The sequence below is a fragment of the Emys orbicularis genome, chromosome 4 (genome assembly GCF_028017835.1).
Source record: "Emys orbicularis isolate rEmyOrb1 chromosome 4, rEmyOrb1.hap1, whole genome shotgun sequence".
Classification (NCBI taxonomy): Eukaryota; Metazoa; Chordata; order Testudines; family Emydidae; genus Emys; species Emys orbicularis.
In genome coordinates, this window is record NC_088686.1 from 67,889,890 (window position 1) to 67,905,842 (window position 15,953).

General features: G+C 40.2%; 1 protein-coding gene across 1 annotated transcript in view; it reads right to left on the reverse strand.

Annotated features, from left to right (window-relative positions):
- RGS6 (regulator of G protein signaling 6) overlaps positions 1-7,112 on the reverse strand; it is a 502,429-nt gene extending 495,317 nt beyond the window's left edge. Inside the window, exon 1 of the mRNA XM_065403307.1 lies at positions 7,029-7,112. Coding sequence (XP_065259379.1) covers positions 7,029-7,112 — 84 coding nt within the window. The remainder of the gene's footprint in view (positions 1-7,028) is intronic.
- Positions 7,113-15,953: the final 8,841 nt, after the last annotated feature.

Genomic DNA, 15,953 nt, shown 5'->3' on the forward strand with positions numbered 1-15,953 from the left:
AATTCCTGTTTGAACCAGAGAATAGCTTTTAGAAAAGCATCCAATCTTTAAAAATTGCCAGTGATGGAAGTTGAATTTTCTAGCTTCAACTTCCAGCCATTGGATCTTGTTATCCCTTTGTCTGCTGGAGACCATTAGCAAATTTTTCTTCCCCATGGAGGTTTTTATAGATTGTGATCAAGTCACCTCTTAACTTTCTCTTTGTTAAATGAAACAGATGCAGCTCCTTAAGTCTATCGCTATAAGACTTATCATTTTCATGGCCTTTTATCATTCTCATGGCTCTTCACTTAGTAGCCAGTAATCTGAAAGACATCTTTTAGGCTGCTCAACCCAAGAGCTGGGTAATCCTATAGGGCCAAGATTTAAAAAAAAAAAAAAATCAAAGGCTAATGTTAGGTTTGGAAATCCATATTTAGACACCTGTTTCATTTTCAAAGTGGTGAACACCTGAAGGATCCCACTAATCTCACCTTCCATGAGGAAACATCTCCAAAATAATTCCTTTTAAACTAGAGCATATCTTTTAAAAAAATCCAATCTTGATCTTTCTTTTGCTTTTAGTACTGTTGACTACAGACTCCTCAAGGGATTCTGTTTTCTCATGGTTCCCAGATTATCTTTCTAAACATTTTCACCAGATGCCCTGTTCTCACAAACTCATCTGCTCATTTTTTGTGCTGAGCTACCACAAGGTTTTCTTTTCAGTCCCTACCTTCCTTTGTACAGTTTCTAAGCCTGTTCTCCTCTATCTTTGGTTTCTACTGTTATTCATATGCCGATGACTCTCCAGATTTTCATTTTTTTCTTCATCTTTTACTTCTCTCACCAACCAATTTCTTGCCATCTGTTATTTCCCAATGGTAAATACCACTATCTAAACTTACCCTGAATAAAACAGTTCTTTATTTTCTTTCCATACTCTTCACCTCAGACTTGCTGCCAATAACTATGGAAAAACATTCCTTGCCATAACCACTACTATTTCCAACTGAGCTTGACATCATTTTTGAACTCGTTATCTTTTGGTCATTTTATCTTATCTGCTGTCAGAACTTGTCACTTCCACTTTTAAATACCTAAAAAATTGGCCTTTTCTTTCCCTTTCCAGATGAACCACTTCTTTATGCTTTTATCTTCTGTCTAGATTTCTATACATTTTCACTAGCAGGTCTTCCGCTTCTTCCTTTAACCCATTAAAGATTTCTTCTGAATTCTCCTGCCCATAGATCCAGCATTTCTCCAGATTCTGACTTTGCATGTCTCTTCTTGTCTTCTCTACTCTCAACCTAGTCTCCGGGTATTGTCCCTACATTCCAGTTGCCTTTTTCCTCCACTCACTCCATACCCTTAGATGCCTGTTTTGATGCATTCTGCTACATTTGTCTCCCTCCAACTCTTCTGAAAAACTCATCTCTAACTTTAATAAACAGTCTCTCTCTTTTCATTACTTCTATTTCACATCCCCTTTGCAAATCTACTCCACAATTCTTTTAAAACACCTTTCTTGCTCAACTTTCCATTCTCTTATTAGTATTTCAGTTTATGATACATTTTTGAACAAATAGTAAGGCACCTCTGTTAAAGACATTTTTGTTAAGTAAGGGTCAGATTCTGCCACCCTTATTCATGCCGAGTAATATCTCATTTTATAAATAGCCCTACTGGTTGCAATGGGACTATTCAGATTAAGTTATTACTCAATGCAAGCCAAGTGGCCTAGGTCACTAAAGCATCTGAAAGTGCTGTGGAATACCCAACATAGGTTCTATGTTCAAATGGAATATAGATTGTTTTAGCTTATAGGAAAGATTATCATGGGCTGAGCATCCCCAATAGCAGCTGTGGAGAGATTCAAAAAAATTTTCCAGACAAGGGACTTCTGATACAGTATTATTCATATTGTTTGGAATGGCTTTATTTGCTCTCAGTTTTGTTACTGCCTGTATCCTTGAAACTGTATCCTTGAAATATAGTTGTATAGGAATGAAAAACTGTATCCTTGAAATACAGTTGTATAGTAGTGAAAAGCTACAAGCATCATTGCCTTTCATTGGCAATGAAAAGCATCTTCCTGCAAAAATACTTTTATTAGACTTCTAGGTAACAGTACAAAACAGTAAGTGGAAAAGGCAGTAACCACACTCCAGTCTTTGTTACTGTATAAATTCCTGGTTCAGGCACCTCTTTCAAAAAGTGTGACAATCTGTCCGATGCGAAATTATAAACTCATGTTCTTTAGCTCAGTCATCCATTAACATTTGATTATGAGTAAGACATTTTAGTGTTTACAGTCCCATATTAGATTAAATTGGTTTTTAATTAGATGTGTTTTTCCAAATATGTTTTCCCATGGCATCACTATTGGGCATAGTTAAGGCTGTCTGGGTCCCCTAACTCTGCATGCCCATGCCTTCTTAACATGTCTGGATTTATTTTGTGGTTTAACCTTAACTGAATTTCCTGGCTTGCTTGGGAGAGCATTATAACATCATTGCAATGCCATTTGCTCTTAAACTAGTGATATGTACTCTAAACCTTAATTCTAGTTTAATGTCATTTTCTTGTCTGGAAATAATACACAAACACAGGTTAGTACAAAGCTCATTTAAGATGTCAGTGGGAAATTTCATCACTACAGTCTAGCAGAATTGCAAGTCTTGTGATAGTCAGTGTTTCACTTAAAGCCTCCGAATCTGGAGACAAGTGATTCTGTGAGAATCTCGGCTTTCATTAAAAAAAAAAAAAAAAAGAAGAAGTAAGATTCTAGCCTTCATGGTTGGCAAGAAAAGCTTGAAAATATGACCAGAGTGTAACCTAAAGCCTCAAAAGCCAGACTGCAAATAAAGAGAAAATAACATTTTTCTTTTGAAATATCACAAATTTTAAGCCAATCTCATGAATTTGGGAGGCCTGACTCATTGTTTTTGAATGTTTGGGGCTCACAATACTGAGTCAACACTCTCAGATATACAAAGAAACTTAGCAGACAAGAACAAACTATAGTGGTACTGCATGAAACAGGAGATCTGAGTTTTTCACAAAGGGGGCACCCCTGTACCAGTAAGTCTTTCAACTTACTTTCACCCCTGCCCAAAGCTCCACAAAACAAGACAAATTACAGCAGGCACTTCTTACAATTCAGCCCACATTACCTTATCTGACAGACCTGTTTGCTTCTTTGGGCTACATCTTGAGGTATACACAGAGATAGGTGGGTAGCATGAGCTTTAGCAGACTGGAAACCACCCTCTGTGACTGACAGAGCGGTATCACTACAGAACATAGACTTCTTTTGTGATGAGGTGAACAAGGCCCTGCTGCTAGCCAGGTAAGACAGGAGCTGAGCTGCTGGTTTTGAAGGAAGCTGCTGGAGAGTGCCCTTTCAACATTCGGTGATCACATGCCTTGTGACTATTATCAACCTCAGCACCAGAAAGTTAATTCTGAAGCAAACAGAAATAAAAAGGATTTCTCAAAGAACCTAATTCGAGTAGCAATCAGAACAGTTAAGAGGAGGCTTGCAAGCCACTGTAAAGTGCAGCACAAACTAATTAGAACTAAAATACTTCATTTTGGTCTATCCTCATGTTTTATGTGTACAGAGACATAAAACTAAATGGTGACTGTAACAGGGTGGTTTGCCCCTTTAAGGGGCGAGGGATCTGGGGCCAGACAGCCCTGTTCTGAGGCAGAGCCCCTTTAAGAACAGGTGTTTGGGCCTGGTAGAGGAGATTATCAGACCCAGTTGGGAAGGGGTCAGGTAACTACCTAATAAGACCTGATTCCTATGAGGGCTGAAAGAGCTCAGTTGAAGGGGAGCTGGAAGCTAAAGGAAGAAGGCTGGCTCGTGTGGCAGGCCCTAGACCAGGGGGAGTCCCAGGCAAATGGCATATAGGAGGACTGGGAAAGAGATGGCCAGGGAGGGCTCTAGCAAGGAGCCCCTTGGTCAGGGGAAAGTTAGCTGTTGGCTTTATGTTAAATTGTTTTATTTTGGGATTTGCTGAAGATTGTCCATGCATTCAGTAAATGGTGTCCTGAAGAAAAGACCTGGACAGATACTGGGTATGGCATGAATCCTTTCTGGGCTGGGGAGACACGCCAGCAGCCTATAAGTAACCTACACATTACATTCTTGTCATTCAAGTGTTGGCTTCTTTCTTTGGCGGGATCAGGAAAAGGGAGAATTGGGTTTTAATACTCTTATTCTGCAGCTGAGGAATAAGGAACAAAACTCTTTCCTTTGAAAGGTACAAACTAACCCTGATTCCAAATTATTACATGTAGATTCAGTGTTCTAAATGTAATGTATAGTTCATACAATGACAGACGTGTCAACTTGCTGGGGGGATTGTATAGCCCACACTTCAGAGGTCTTAGCCAATGTTCTCTTCACTCATTACTGGTCATAAGGCCATTTGAAAGGAAATGAGACAAACAGCCAAACACTACTCAGGAAAGAGAGGATGTGGCCAAAAGAACAGAAGTGGGTCTCAGATTTTTCCATCAGTGTCTGGTTGTGAGGAAGAATAATGGATGAACATGCACAACCTGTTAAGCTTTTCTTATGGTAGTTTCTTACACAGATCATGAATGCACTAATAACAGACAACTACAAAGGCCCAAAAATTCAGACAGCTACTGGATGAGCTATGTTGAAAGAACAGCACTTACCAGCCCTAAACACAAAAGCACCATCCTCAGCGAAACCCAGCACCAGAAAAAAAAAAAAAAAAAAAAAAAAATCACAGAAATACATTAGTGTAATAACAGTATTACTAAATGATGTATGGAACATGCTAATCAAGAAGTACAAGTGCACTTGGATGGAGTATGGATGAAATTGTAATAGTACTGACATCTGATGTACCCAGAGTAGAGAAATTAATCAAATGGCAGGAGCATTTTTCCCCATTAATATTGCAGATCACACAATAATTATTTTACAGTGATAATAGTGAAATAGCAGCAGTCACAGAAACTAAATAAATGTATAAGTGTAAAAACTATGTGAGGAATAGAAAACTGGTGAACATACAAGTAAAATCACATTTTCAGAACTGGATAAAGAGTCTCAAATGGAACCAAGGCCCTCAATTCTGGATGACGAAACCAGAAACTTGGAGCCCTCCTTCAAAGTACAGGTCCCAGATGAGCCTTATGGTGGTGGTTGGACCTTTCAGATCATGGAATCAGGGTAGCTATATCTGATGGTAAACAACTACAGCTACTTTTCAATTAGCAGTTCAAATGAATTTATAATCACATTTAAAACCAAAACCCATAATTTCTCAGAGAACTGTACAAGGTTAACACTCACATTCCAGATCTAACATGCAACAACCAAATCCAAACCAGGGTTATCAAAAATAGCAAGTTCAAAGCTTGGTGCTGTGGATGTGACAACAGCATGTGGATGTGACAAGAGCATATTTCAGCATATTTCCCATATTTATAACCATTTTGTTAATCAAAGAAATGAATAAAAATAATTTAAATCAGGACTGTTCTATATACGCAAATGTTATTTGTGCTGAATGACTTAACTTAATAAAAAGCAGCATTTCTCTCAAGGCACAGATAAACAGATGGTAGATCATAGTTTTTCCTGATTTATGCAGGAAATTTCATTTTTAGCAGAACCATACAGCAGTTTCCCACACTGTATAGAAAACGTTCTCAGCAGTTTACTGTTCCTTATAGAGACCCAATTTCATAGTCCACAGACACACAAATCTGAAAATAAATCAATGCTCTCATAGCTATAATTTAAAAGATTGCTTTTCCTTCAGCTTTAACTCCCCCACCCCAGAGTACTTCAAAATGAGACATTTTATCACAGTGAATGAATGTACTATATCCATCTGTTTAAAAAAAATAAAAACACTGTTGGGGTTTTATGCTACAGTTTTATAAGTTAAGCTTCATATGCTGCCAACTGAGATACATCACCAGTCAAGCTTTCAAGTCATTTCCACCTCCCATTTTAAGCACTCTGATTCTTAAATACATACATCAGTTACCTCAAAGCCGGAGCATTCTTTATTCTGTGAAAAATGTATTTTCATGAAAGCATAGAGGCTTCTTTTAAAAAGAGGGAAACCTCTCCAGTATATGAATTTGGGAGACAGTCTGGTTCATTACTCCCTCCTAGAAGTCCAAATACTCATGGGCCTAAGATTTGTGTGTTACAATAACTGGATGAGTGAGGTAGGGGATTAGGTTTAACATCAATGGAAATTCAAGTCACAGTACAAGCAGGCAGGCATTGTATGTGCATTCCAGGACAGGGACAGTTTCCCCTACCCTATATTACAGAGCTTTGTGTACTTCTACAGTGTCATGGTTATTAACAGCCACTATATCCAACAGTAACCATTAACATGTTTATAATTTTACCTTTGCCTAATTCATTTTTCCTCTAGAACTTGTGTTATTGCTATATTTAGTATAAGGAATGCCATAGTAACTGGTAACCCTAAATTACATGCAAAAGGCCATTTAAAAATTTGTAATGAATCCACTGTATGGAAGAACAGACTATATATTGGATAAGGCTCATAAAGCATGTAATTTTTAGACAGGTATTTCTAATAAATTGAATAGGTAAATAATTGCTTCACTATTAAAAATATGAATTGCAAGCTGTATTAGCATTGGTCTAGTCATTATGTTTCATATAACAAATTTTTATATACTACATCTACATAGGGTGACCAGACAGCAAATCTGAAAAAACGGGACGGGGGTGGGGGGTAGGAGGAGCATATATAAAAAAAGACCCAAAAATCAGGACCGTCCCTATAAAATCGGGACATCTGGTCACCCTACATCTACAAAAAATACTTGCAAGCATAGAAAAACCAATGTCAGCCCTCAAATCTTATAGTATAAGTATTTGATGCCCTATGAAATGTTACATACATGCTCTCAAATAGAATAAAAGATATATTTAACTTTTAAAGGGTCAATAGGATCCTTCCACAGATGGCACAGAAAGTTTTTATAAACAAACCCAAATTCATTACCTTTCTGTAGACAATCATATTTGGAGAACTCTCCTCTGGGTCAGCAGTTTCCACATTACTTTGATCAGTGGCTCCTTGGGCCATGCTTAACAGTTGTCACTCACACTGCAAGGACAAGAATAGAATACAATGGAACATCAAGTCACATAGAAGTATGATAAGATACATTCCAAATTCAAAGATAGATATACAAGAGAGAAAGGGACAGAGAAATGCGCTCTGATCTCATTCCTGCATAGACTTGTCACACTCACTCACAGGATAGCTTGGATGTGTGAGACAGAGAAACATTTTCTAAGGTGCCACAAGTACTCCTGTTCTTTTTGCGGATACAGACTAACACGGCTGCTACTATGCTCTAATAAATTTGTTAGTCTCTAAGGTGCCACAAGTGCTCAAAGAACAATACTTAGCCACAAACAATTGTCTTTATCAAATAGCTGTCTTTCCCCATTTCCAGCCTGACATTGTAAGACCCTTTTCAGAAAGGGGGTGTGACGGTGCTGCCTGTGGGAGCCAGCTGAGGTCACTCAATTAGGGTGAACTGCAAACAAAACGGGGCAGACAAACCCCAGAAGCTGGTGGATATTTCAATACTTGATTTACCAAGCCAGCACAAAACAACTTCTATAGTACCTCACTGGTTACTTAGAAGTCCAAACAACACAGTTCCCTTAAAGTGCCCAGCTTCAGGCCTCCATCCAGACACACCTGTCAAACATCTGATGATGATTCCTGAAAATCTTATCTCATTATATAAAAGAAAAGGTTCTTCCAATCCCAAAGGATCAGCCACATACCCAGGCCCAATTACAACTTAGATCTTACCCAAAATACATGCTTATAGCCAATTCTTATTAACTAAGCTAAAATTTATTTAAAAAGAAAAGAGAGAGAGAGTGTTGGTTAAAAGATCAATATACATACAGATTTGAATTCAATTCTTGAGGTTCAGATACACAGCAGAGATGAGTTTGTAGTTGCCCGAAAGTCCTTTTAGAAATAGTCCATAGGTTATAGTCCAATGTTCATATTCAGGGTGGCTCCAGTCTATGACTAGGGATCTCAATCCTTATGGCTTAAGGTTTCCCCCTCTTGAAACCCAAAGCAGACTTGAGATGAAGTAGTATAAGAACCTTGGGACATGATCCATTTCCAGCAGCCTTTTGGCCTGAGAAAACAATAGGCTTAACTCTCCTTCTCCCAAACATCCTGGCAATTAGCACAGGGTAATTTATCCATTAAACAGTTCAGATACAAGTTACCACAACCTTCAAAGAGACATATAGACAATACTATTTCACTCAAGTATCTTCCTAAATGTTAATATTCCTTTTTTGATCTTTGAATCAAAGCTATAGCAATAGACAAGACTTGTTTGCTTACATCACAAGACCTGAGCAAACATCTACCCTTCTATCTCTAACAATACAGGCTGCATTTCAAAGCTCTATTCATTTACATATCTTCCTAACCAGTCTCTAAAGTTCGGCCATGGGTCAGGTCAGTCTGTGAGTTAATTAACTCTTTCTGGCCCTGTCATCTTTCAATGAGATATTATATCACACTCATAACGTCACAGTAGGAGATGAGTGTTTTGCACAAAACTTCCTCCCCTTCCAATAAACCCCCCAAAATAGCGCACTACTGGCTGGTAACTTCTTAGGAATTTACTTGTTTTCCTTATATGCTGTATGTGCCTGAGCCACCCCAAATCAAATTCAAAAAGGAGAGAAAGAGTACACTTGAATGAATTTCACAGGAACAAGTCAAATTGCTACTGTTCTTAAGGGAGAACTCTCACTGGTAGAAACAATAGATTGATTGTCATGGATGCATGGCACATCAACATTAATCCAGCTTCCTCAGTGTCTAGGTCACAGTTTGAGTCTCAGCATCTGTACTGATTATGAACCTGTTAGTTGTGAACTATAAAGACTGCAAAAGCCACAGGGAGCATTATTGCCCGGTGGAGGCCAACCTCAACCCAAAGGATAATAGGTTTGTCTGTAAACTAAAAGCTCCAGTCTACATGTGATTTATTAGGCACTTAGGCTGAAATTTTCAAAAGCAACTAAGTGTCTTTGAAACACAAGTCCCATTGAAAGTCACTTTGGATCTTTTGAAAACCCAGCCTTAATGTTTTTATCCTACATCAGTTGTTCTCAAAGCATTCTATAGGGTGAACTCATGTTACAACAGACAATAGTTTGGAGGCTTATCTCCCATTCAGCCATAGAGAAGGTAAGGGCAGTCATTACCCCCTGGGCCTATTCACAACATCCAGGTTGAAAACCCATGCTATAAAGATCTGATCCTTTGACCACTAAAGTCAATAAGAGTCTTTCCATTGACTTCAATAGCCATTGGATCAGGCCCCAAGTGTGCAGTATAAGTTATTATGTAGTAAGAATTTTTTAGACCGTGAAGTTTCCATTCCTACAGGTCATTCAGTACACTAACATCCTGTTCCACTTATGATTTCTTCTCTTTAATTTAATAGCATAGGCCTGCTAGCCTGTCTGTCCCCAGCCCAGGAAGAACTAACACCACAGACAGGTCTCTTTCAGGCCCTTCCCTCAATGCATGATTAATTCACATTTAAAAAAAAAAAAAAATCACAAAACAACACAAAAAAGCTCTTCCCCGGAGCAACAGAGGCTGCAGGGGCCCAGAGACCTTTAATTCTACACCTGTCCCTCTACTCCCTGGCCAGTTACAGGAACCAGCTTCCCTTCCCCAACTGAGCCACTTTCTGGCTTTTATAATTGCTGGGTCTGACAACTGAACAGTGCTGGCTGGCCCCAGAACCCCCAGCCCTTAAAGGGACAGACCATCCTCTTACAGATAAGTAATGAGAACTGAAATTTTAAATCCATTGGTGCTATTTCCAGAGAAATGACATTGCTGGTGGAGGTTGTCTCACCAGCTGTCTTAGTTACCTTAATGGTTTCAGTATAACCTCCACAATGGCTTTGATCAAGGCATGGGGGTTATGAATTAGTTTTAACATATCCAGGCATCAGTCTAGTGTGAGCTAGCTGTGAACGTCAGCATCTACAGTTCCTAAACATACTAATTACTAGATACTACCTAGACAATTCAGTGACTGGTTTTCTCTCTCGAGAGAGAGAGAGAGAGAGAGAGAGAGAGAGACACACCTTTGAGCAGCCAAACATTTTACTTAAAAAAGATCAAGGGGACACAGTCAGTATTTTAGGGCAGATTCTGAGGCAGCACAAAGGAGTGGAAGTCACCTGCAAGTCTCCTGTTGGGGAGTTCATTAGCAAGGGGCAGAAGGTGTAGAGTTGGCAGAGGCAGTTCCTACACCTGCTCTGCTGCAGCCTCTGATGTAGTGGGTGTGGAGCAGGCAGGGCAGGAAGAGGAAGTGCACTTTGTTTCAGCCATCCCCAGCTGGTGGGTGGTCCATAGGGGATTGTTCCCAGATGATACAAGTTACAGCAGCCCCTACACTTCTCTAACCTGGGATAAAGCCCAGAACCAGGAAATATAACTGGTTGTTGGTTTTAAATTTCTCCTCCTTTTCTCCTTTCCCGGACTGCTCTGTGTGACTGTGGAGGGGAGGGGAGCCATCCTTTCCTACACACTCCCTTAGGCTCAGGAAGAGGTCGTCAATCTATTATTTATTGTGGCACATAGAAGCCTTAGTCACGGACCATGAACCCATTGTGCTCAGGGGTAGAAACAGACAAGTCCCTGCCCCAAAGAGCTTAGAATCTAAGTATAAGACAAGTGACAACAGATGGATACAGGAGGCCAGGGAGCACAAGGAAACAGTGAGACAATATTAGTCAGCATAATAGTATGTGGTTTCAGCACACCAGCAGCCTACCCATTGTCAAGATTCCTGAATGCATCACTGCAAAGGAGAGTCTCCTTTCCTTTCCTCCCTGCAGCTCCCATAGCCCAGCAGGGAAGTAGGTAATGGAGCAAGCAGCATTACTCTTCTCCCCCCTGTGATGCAGCCCGCAGGAAACTGCTGAACAGCCAGAAAAAGACAGCAACTACTCAGAGTTCTCCCGGCTCATACCCAAGCTGCTTCTGAGGCTGCAGAGGAAGCAGTAGGAGGCAACTGGAGAGGTGGTGCCTCCTCTCCATAGTGACAGGCTTGATTCTAACACATCAGTTTAAAAATTGCAGAGTGTAATTCAGAGAGGAAATTTAACTTCATAATCATATACCAAACTTTTTACTTAACAAAGTTGCCCTCAAGGGCCAGAGGTTTGACATCACTGCCTTAGATGGATTAGGCACTTGTGGGAGTGTGTCATGATCCGCAAATAATAAGCACAATGGCTCACACCTATCTGTTCTGGACTTTAATATTAGAGCTGACTGAAAAACAGAATTTCCATTCCCCAGAAATCCCAGTGCTTCAACACGTTTTCATTATATATATATATATATAAAGGGGCAAAATATTTTAACTTTCCACAGACTGAGAAGTTCAGTTTGGAAACGTTGACACATTTCATTGTAACATTTTTAATCTAAAGGAAACTGTGACAGATATGACAAACACAGGCATATATTTGAGACGGTTGCATCAACTTTATAAATGTTATCAGCATTCCGATAGTTTAGAATATGCTCCGAAGAGAAAGTCCGTGATACCCTTAAAAATCTCTTCATCAAATGAGGTCACTCCACCAGAGAAGGAGATTGCGCATCATAGAAAGAGTCATCCAAACACCCAGAAAGAACTAGCTTCAAAACAGGGGGGGGGGGAAACAACCACTGATTACATACCCCTAGTTCTCACCTACCACCCCACACTGGAGCCCATACAGGGTATTATCAAACAATTATAACCTATACGTACTCAATGGGGAACACATCCTGAAAGAAATCTTTCCCAAACCCCCTCTTCTGGCCTTCAAATGATCCCGCAACCACATAAAGCTCATCATCAGAAGCAAGCTCCCCAACAGACTAGGACACAACTCAAAGAGGTACCAAATCCTGCCATAACAACAGATGCAAAGCCTACAGACAGGTCTTCACTGCTACAATTATAAATACTCCCCCATAGCACACCTTTCAAAAGCGATGGGTCCTACACATGCAGCGTACCACATCAGTGCATCCAATGCCCCTGCAACAACTAGGTGGGTGAAACCAAAAAAGCAGTATGCTCTCGAATGAATTCACACAGAAAAAGACAAAAACACCTCGTTACCCGTGGGCAAACACTTCACAAAGCGATCATTCAATATCTGACCTCTCTGTCCTTGTCCTCAAAAGAAACCTGCATGACACCTTCAAAAGACAAGCCTGGGAACTTAAATTCAGAACTCTGCTGGAAACTACAAACCATGGACTTAACAGAGACATTAGTTTTGTGGCTCATTGGAACAATTTGTAAAACACTCTGCTGCCCACTACACCCTCCTTTGTCCTACAGCTGCAGAGGTGTTCATTTTCAGTGGTCTCCTACAACATGGGTGAACCCCTTATGTTTAACAATCTATCCCACTTTGTATTTAGCTTGGACACTCTGGTTACCTTCCCCAGACCTGAAGAAGAGCTTTGTGAATCTTGAAAGTTTGTCCCTTCCACCAAAAGAAGTTGGTCCAATAACAGATATTACCTCACCCATCTTGTCTATCTCATCTGCATCTTCTTTGTGAGCCAGACCTTTGAAGCATGAAAACTTAGAAGACTATGATATTGAGATGGGGCAGATAATCTGGCCTGTGGAATATTCAGAGACCTGTGTATCAATACATATTATATTTATTTGTGTGTTCCGGGCTCACTGGGTGATCCCCTGTGGAATCTGGAATCACTAAGGGGTGATTAATAAAAATCCCAATGCCAATTATGCAGATATCCTCTCTTTGAAGGTTTATGCCCAGGAGAAAAAGGCATTGATTGTTTCAGGAGGCCTGGGCAACAACGGCCTCAAACTATATAAAAGTGAGAGTTTGAACTGCCAGAAGGCCTTCATTTTGATCCAACAAACTGACATGAATTTTAACCAAGGGGACAAACCCTGGTGAAGGGTTTGAACGACTGGAACCTATGAAAATCTCCACGTGGAAGATGGGTGACACCTAGTAAAATTATGTAAGCTTATAGATTGTTTATAGTTTTATGATGCAGTTTCTCTGTAAGGCTTTTGTCCAATACATGTACTTTGCTTTATGAAGGCTATCAGATCTCTGGTAAACAACTATTTTAACCCTTGGGAGAGAGCAAAACTGCAGGATCTGAGCTAAAGTCAGACCTTCTCGGATAATCACAGTGAAGTTCAGGGGGATTGCAAGCCTAAATGCTCCATGGCTTGGAGGGAGAGGGACGCAAGTCACAGTCCATAGAGAGGTGGTTGCTAGAAGCCTGAGATCGAAGGGCAGCATCCCCTGAGCAGACGACAGACGAGTCAAAGGTGCAGTTACCCTGAAACTGTGACAAAAACATTTAGAGATTCCCAAAAAAATTATTTTGGTTTTGAGTCAGTATTAATCTGAGCTGTAATGGTGTCCTATGGGAGTTGTAGTTCCAAGTCCTTCATTCTCCCCTCGGGTACGTCTACACAGGGATAAAAACCCTGCAGCGGGCCCAAGTGAGCTGACTTGGGGTCACAGGGCTCAGAATTGCTGTGTAGATATTTGGGCTCAGACTGGAGCCTGATCTCTGGGACCCTCCACCCTCACAGCCCAAGTCCAAACATCTACACTGCAATTTTTCAGCCCCAGAGCCTGAATCAAGTCAGTTGACCCATGCTATCTGTGGGTTTTTTATCCCCATGACAACATACCCCTAGGGGCCCAGCTCCTGACTGGACCACATCCCCCATGATACATGTTGGTCTCTCCTTGTGGTTGAATTGCCACAGTGCCTAGTGAAGGCATGGGGAACCCCAAACTACAACTCCTATGAGGCACCACGGCAACTCAGGCAGATGCAGAGATTGCATGTTGCCCCAACATGCAGTGTTTTGTTTTGGGTCAAGAAACCAGAATGAAATGGTTCAGTTTGATTTTCCCCCCATGGGAATTTTCTGCATGAAAAGACTGATTTGACACAAACATCAATGAAACCCCAGTTTTCAACAAGATAATATTTTGTACAACATTTTTCAGCCAGCCCTGCTGAATATGCTAAAAACATGATATATTTAAAAGATATCCATCAAGACCAGTCAGGTGGTCGTCAGTCTACCTTCACTTCCACATGAGAGATTTTAAAAGTTAGGACTATTTAGTTTAGAGAGGCGGTAAATAAAAAGTGCATGATAGTAATATATCAAAGAATGAATACACTAGGGAAGGTCAGCCAGGCACTCCAGTTTATTCCTTTGTGTAATAAAACAAGGACATATGCAATTAAATTAAAAAGGCAACAAATTTAAAACTGACAAAGTTATTTTGTTAGCCAAACAGATACTTAACCTGTGTAAATCAGAGCAATAAGACATTGAGGCAAAGGGTATAACAAGATTTAAAAGTGAACACGCATTATCAAAAGCAACAGAGGGTTGCTTTATCAAGGCATCTGGGAAAGGAGTCTATGATATACACATTTCAAGACCCAATGTCCAGCACTTATAGACTTCTTGTGGATTTGTGAAAATATCTTTTTCCATGCTTACATTAGAACTGCCTCCCACCAACTGCAACATCCTCTCACATCTCCCCTGTGACAAGAATTTCTAACCTTCCCCAAGCTGTTCAAGCCTCTAGTACTCCCATGACAAAGGCCTACACAGCTGGACCCCGCCCTCCCTGAAGCCTAACTCTTATATTCTCCTGTAGCAAGGGCCTCCAATCAGATTTCTTCTACACTAGCAAAACTAAGGTGTACTATCTGCAAACTCCCGCAAACACCTACCAATATAATTTGCCTACCATTGCCTCTTCTTCCAAGTTTTGGGATCCCACATTTTTGGTTGATCCAGAGCAGCAGTCATTGCATCTGAGGGTGAGAAAGAGGTGGTTTTCACCACTTTTCCACACCTCTTTCCCCTATTCCTGGAGGCTGCCAAGGGCCATACCACTCCAGCATATGTTAGAGCAGCCCCCAAATTACATTGTCAAATAACAGCTCCCAAGAAGCTACTCCACACTGGCCAGGATCATCTTGACCCACCACCTACCAGCCCTGCTCCCTCCCACCCATGAGAAGCCCTGAGCCCAACTTAGAACACCACATACTTCAAAGGAGCCAGGAGTGGCTAGCTATATCAGTTGAGAGATTTCTTCATGGGCAAGGGCCAAGGAAGACTATCATCTTTTTTTATTGCTGATGTGGGTTCAAAATATTTTTCTTCCTCAACCAACAACCCTCATTCTCACACCATGTGCACAAGCACACACATTTTGCAGTTCAATGTTAAGATTCTAGCTTAAACCTAAAAATATGGAAATACTCAATTGTAGGGACACTTACGTCAATTCATGCACAAGAATTAGATATTTTAATGCTTTTTTAAAAAAAAGAAAACCAAAGATAAACAGAAATGTTTCTACCAATTGTTTTTCATTCCATGTATCATTAGCTATTTCTATACATTGTTGGAAACCCAACGCTGCAATATTGTTCAAGTGCATGAGAACCTGAAAATGAAACTAATTTCTCTATCCAAAATGATTAAATGCAAAAAATATTTAAAATAGAATCGATGGCAAAAAAGTAATCAGTTTTAAAATTATTTCACTTTGAATAAGATGCTAATATACTTTACACTTTTATAGCACTTCTCATCCATAGATTTCTATGTACTTTAAACCACAAAGCATTTGGGTATTATTATCCCAATTTTATGGATTGGGAAATTTAGGCAGAAAGGTTACGTGACTTTCCGAAGATCACTCAAAGTCAAAGTAGAGTTGAGAATGGTCCTCGTGTCTCCTGACTCCCCAGCTCTATCTTCAAGACATAGAGCACAGATGCGCTCCCTTG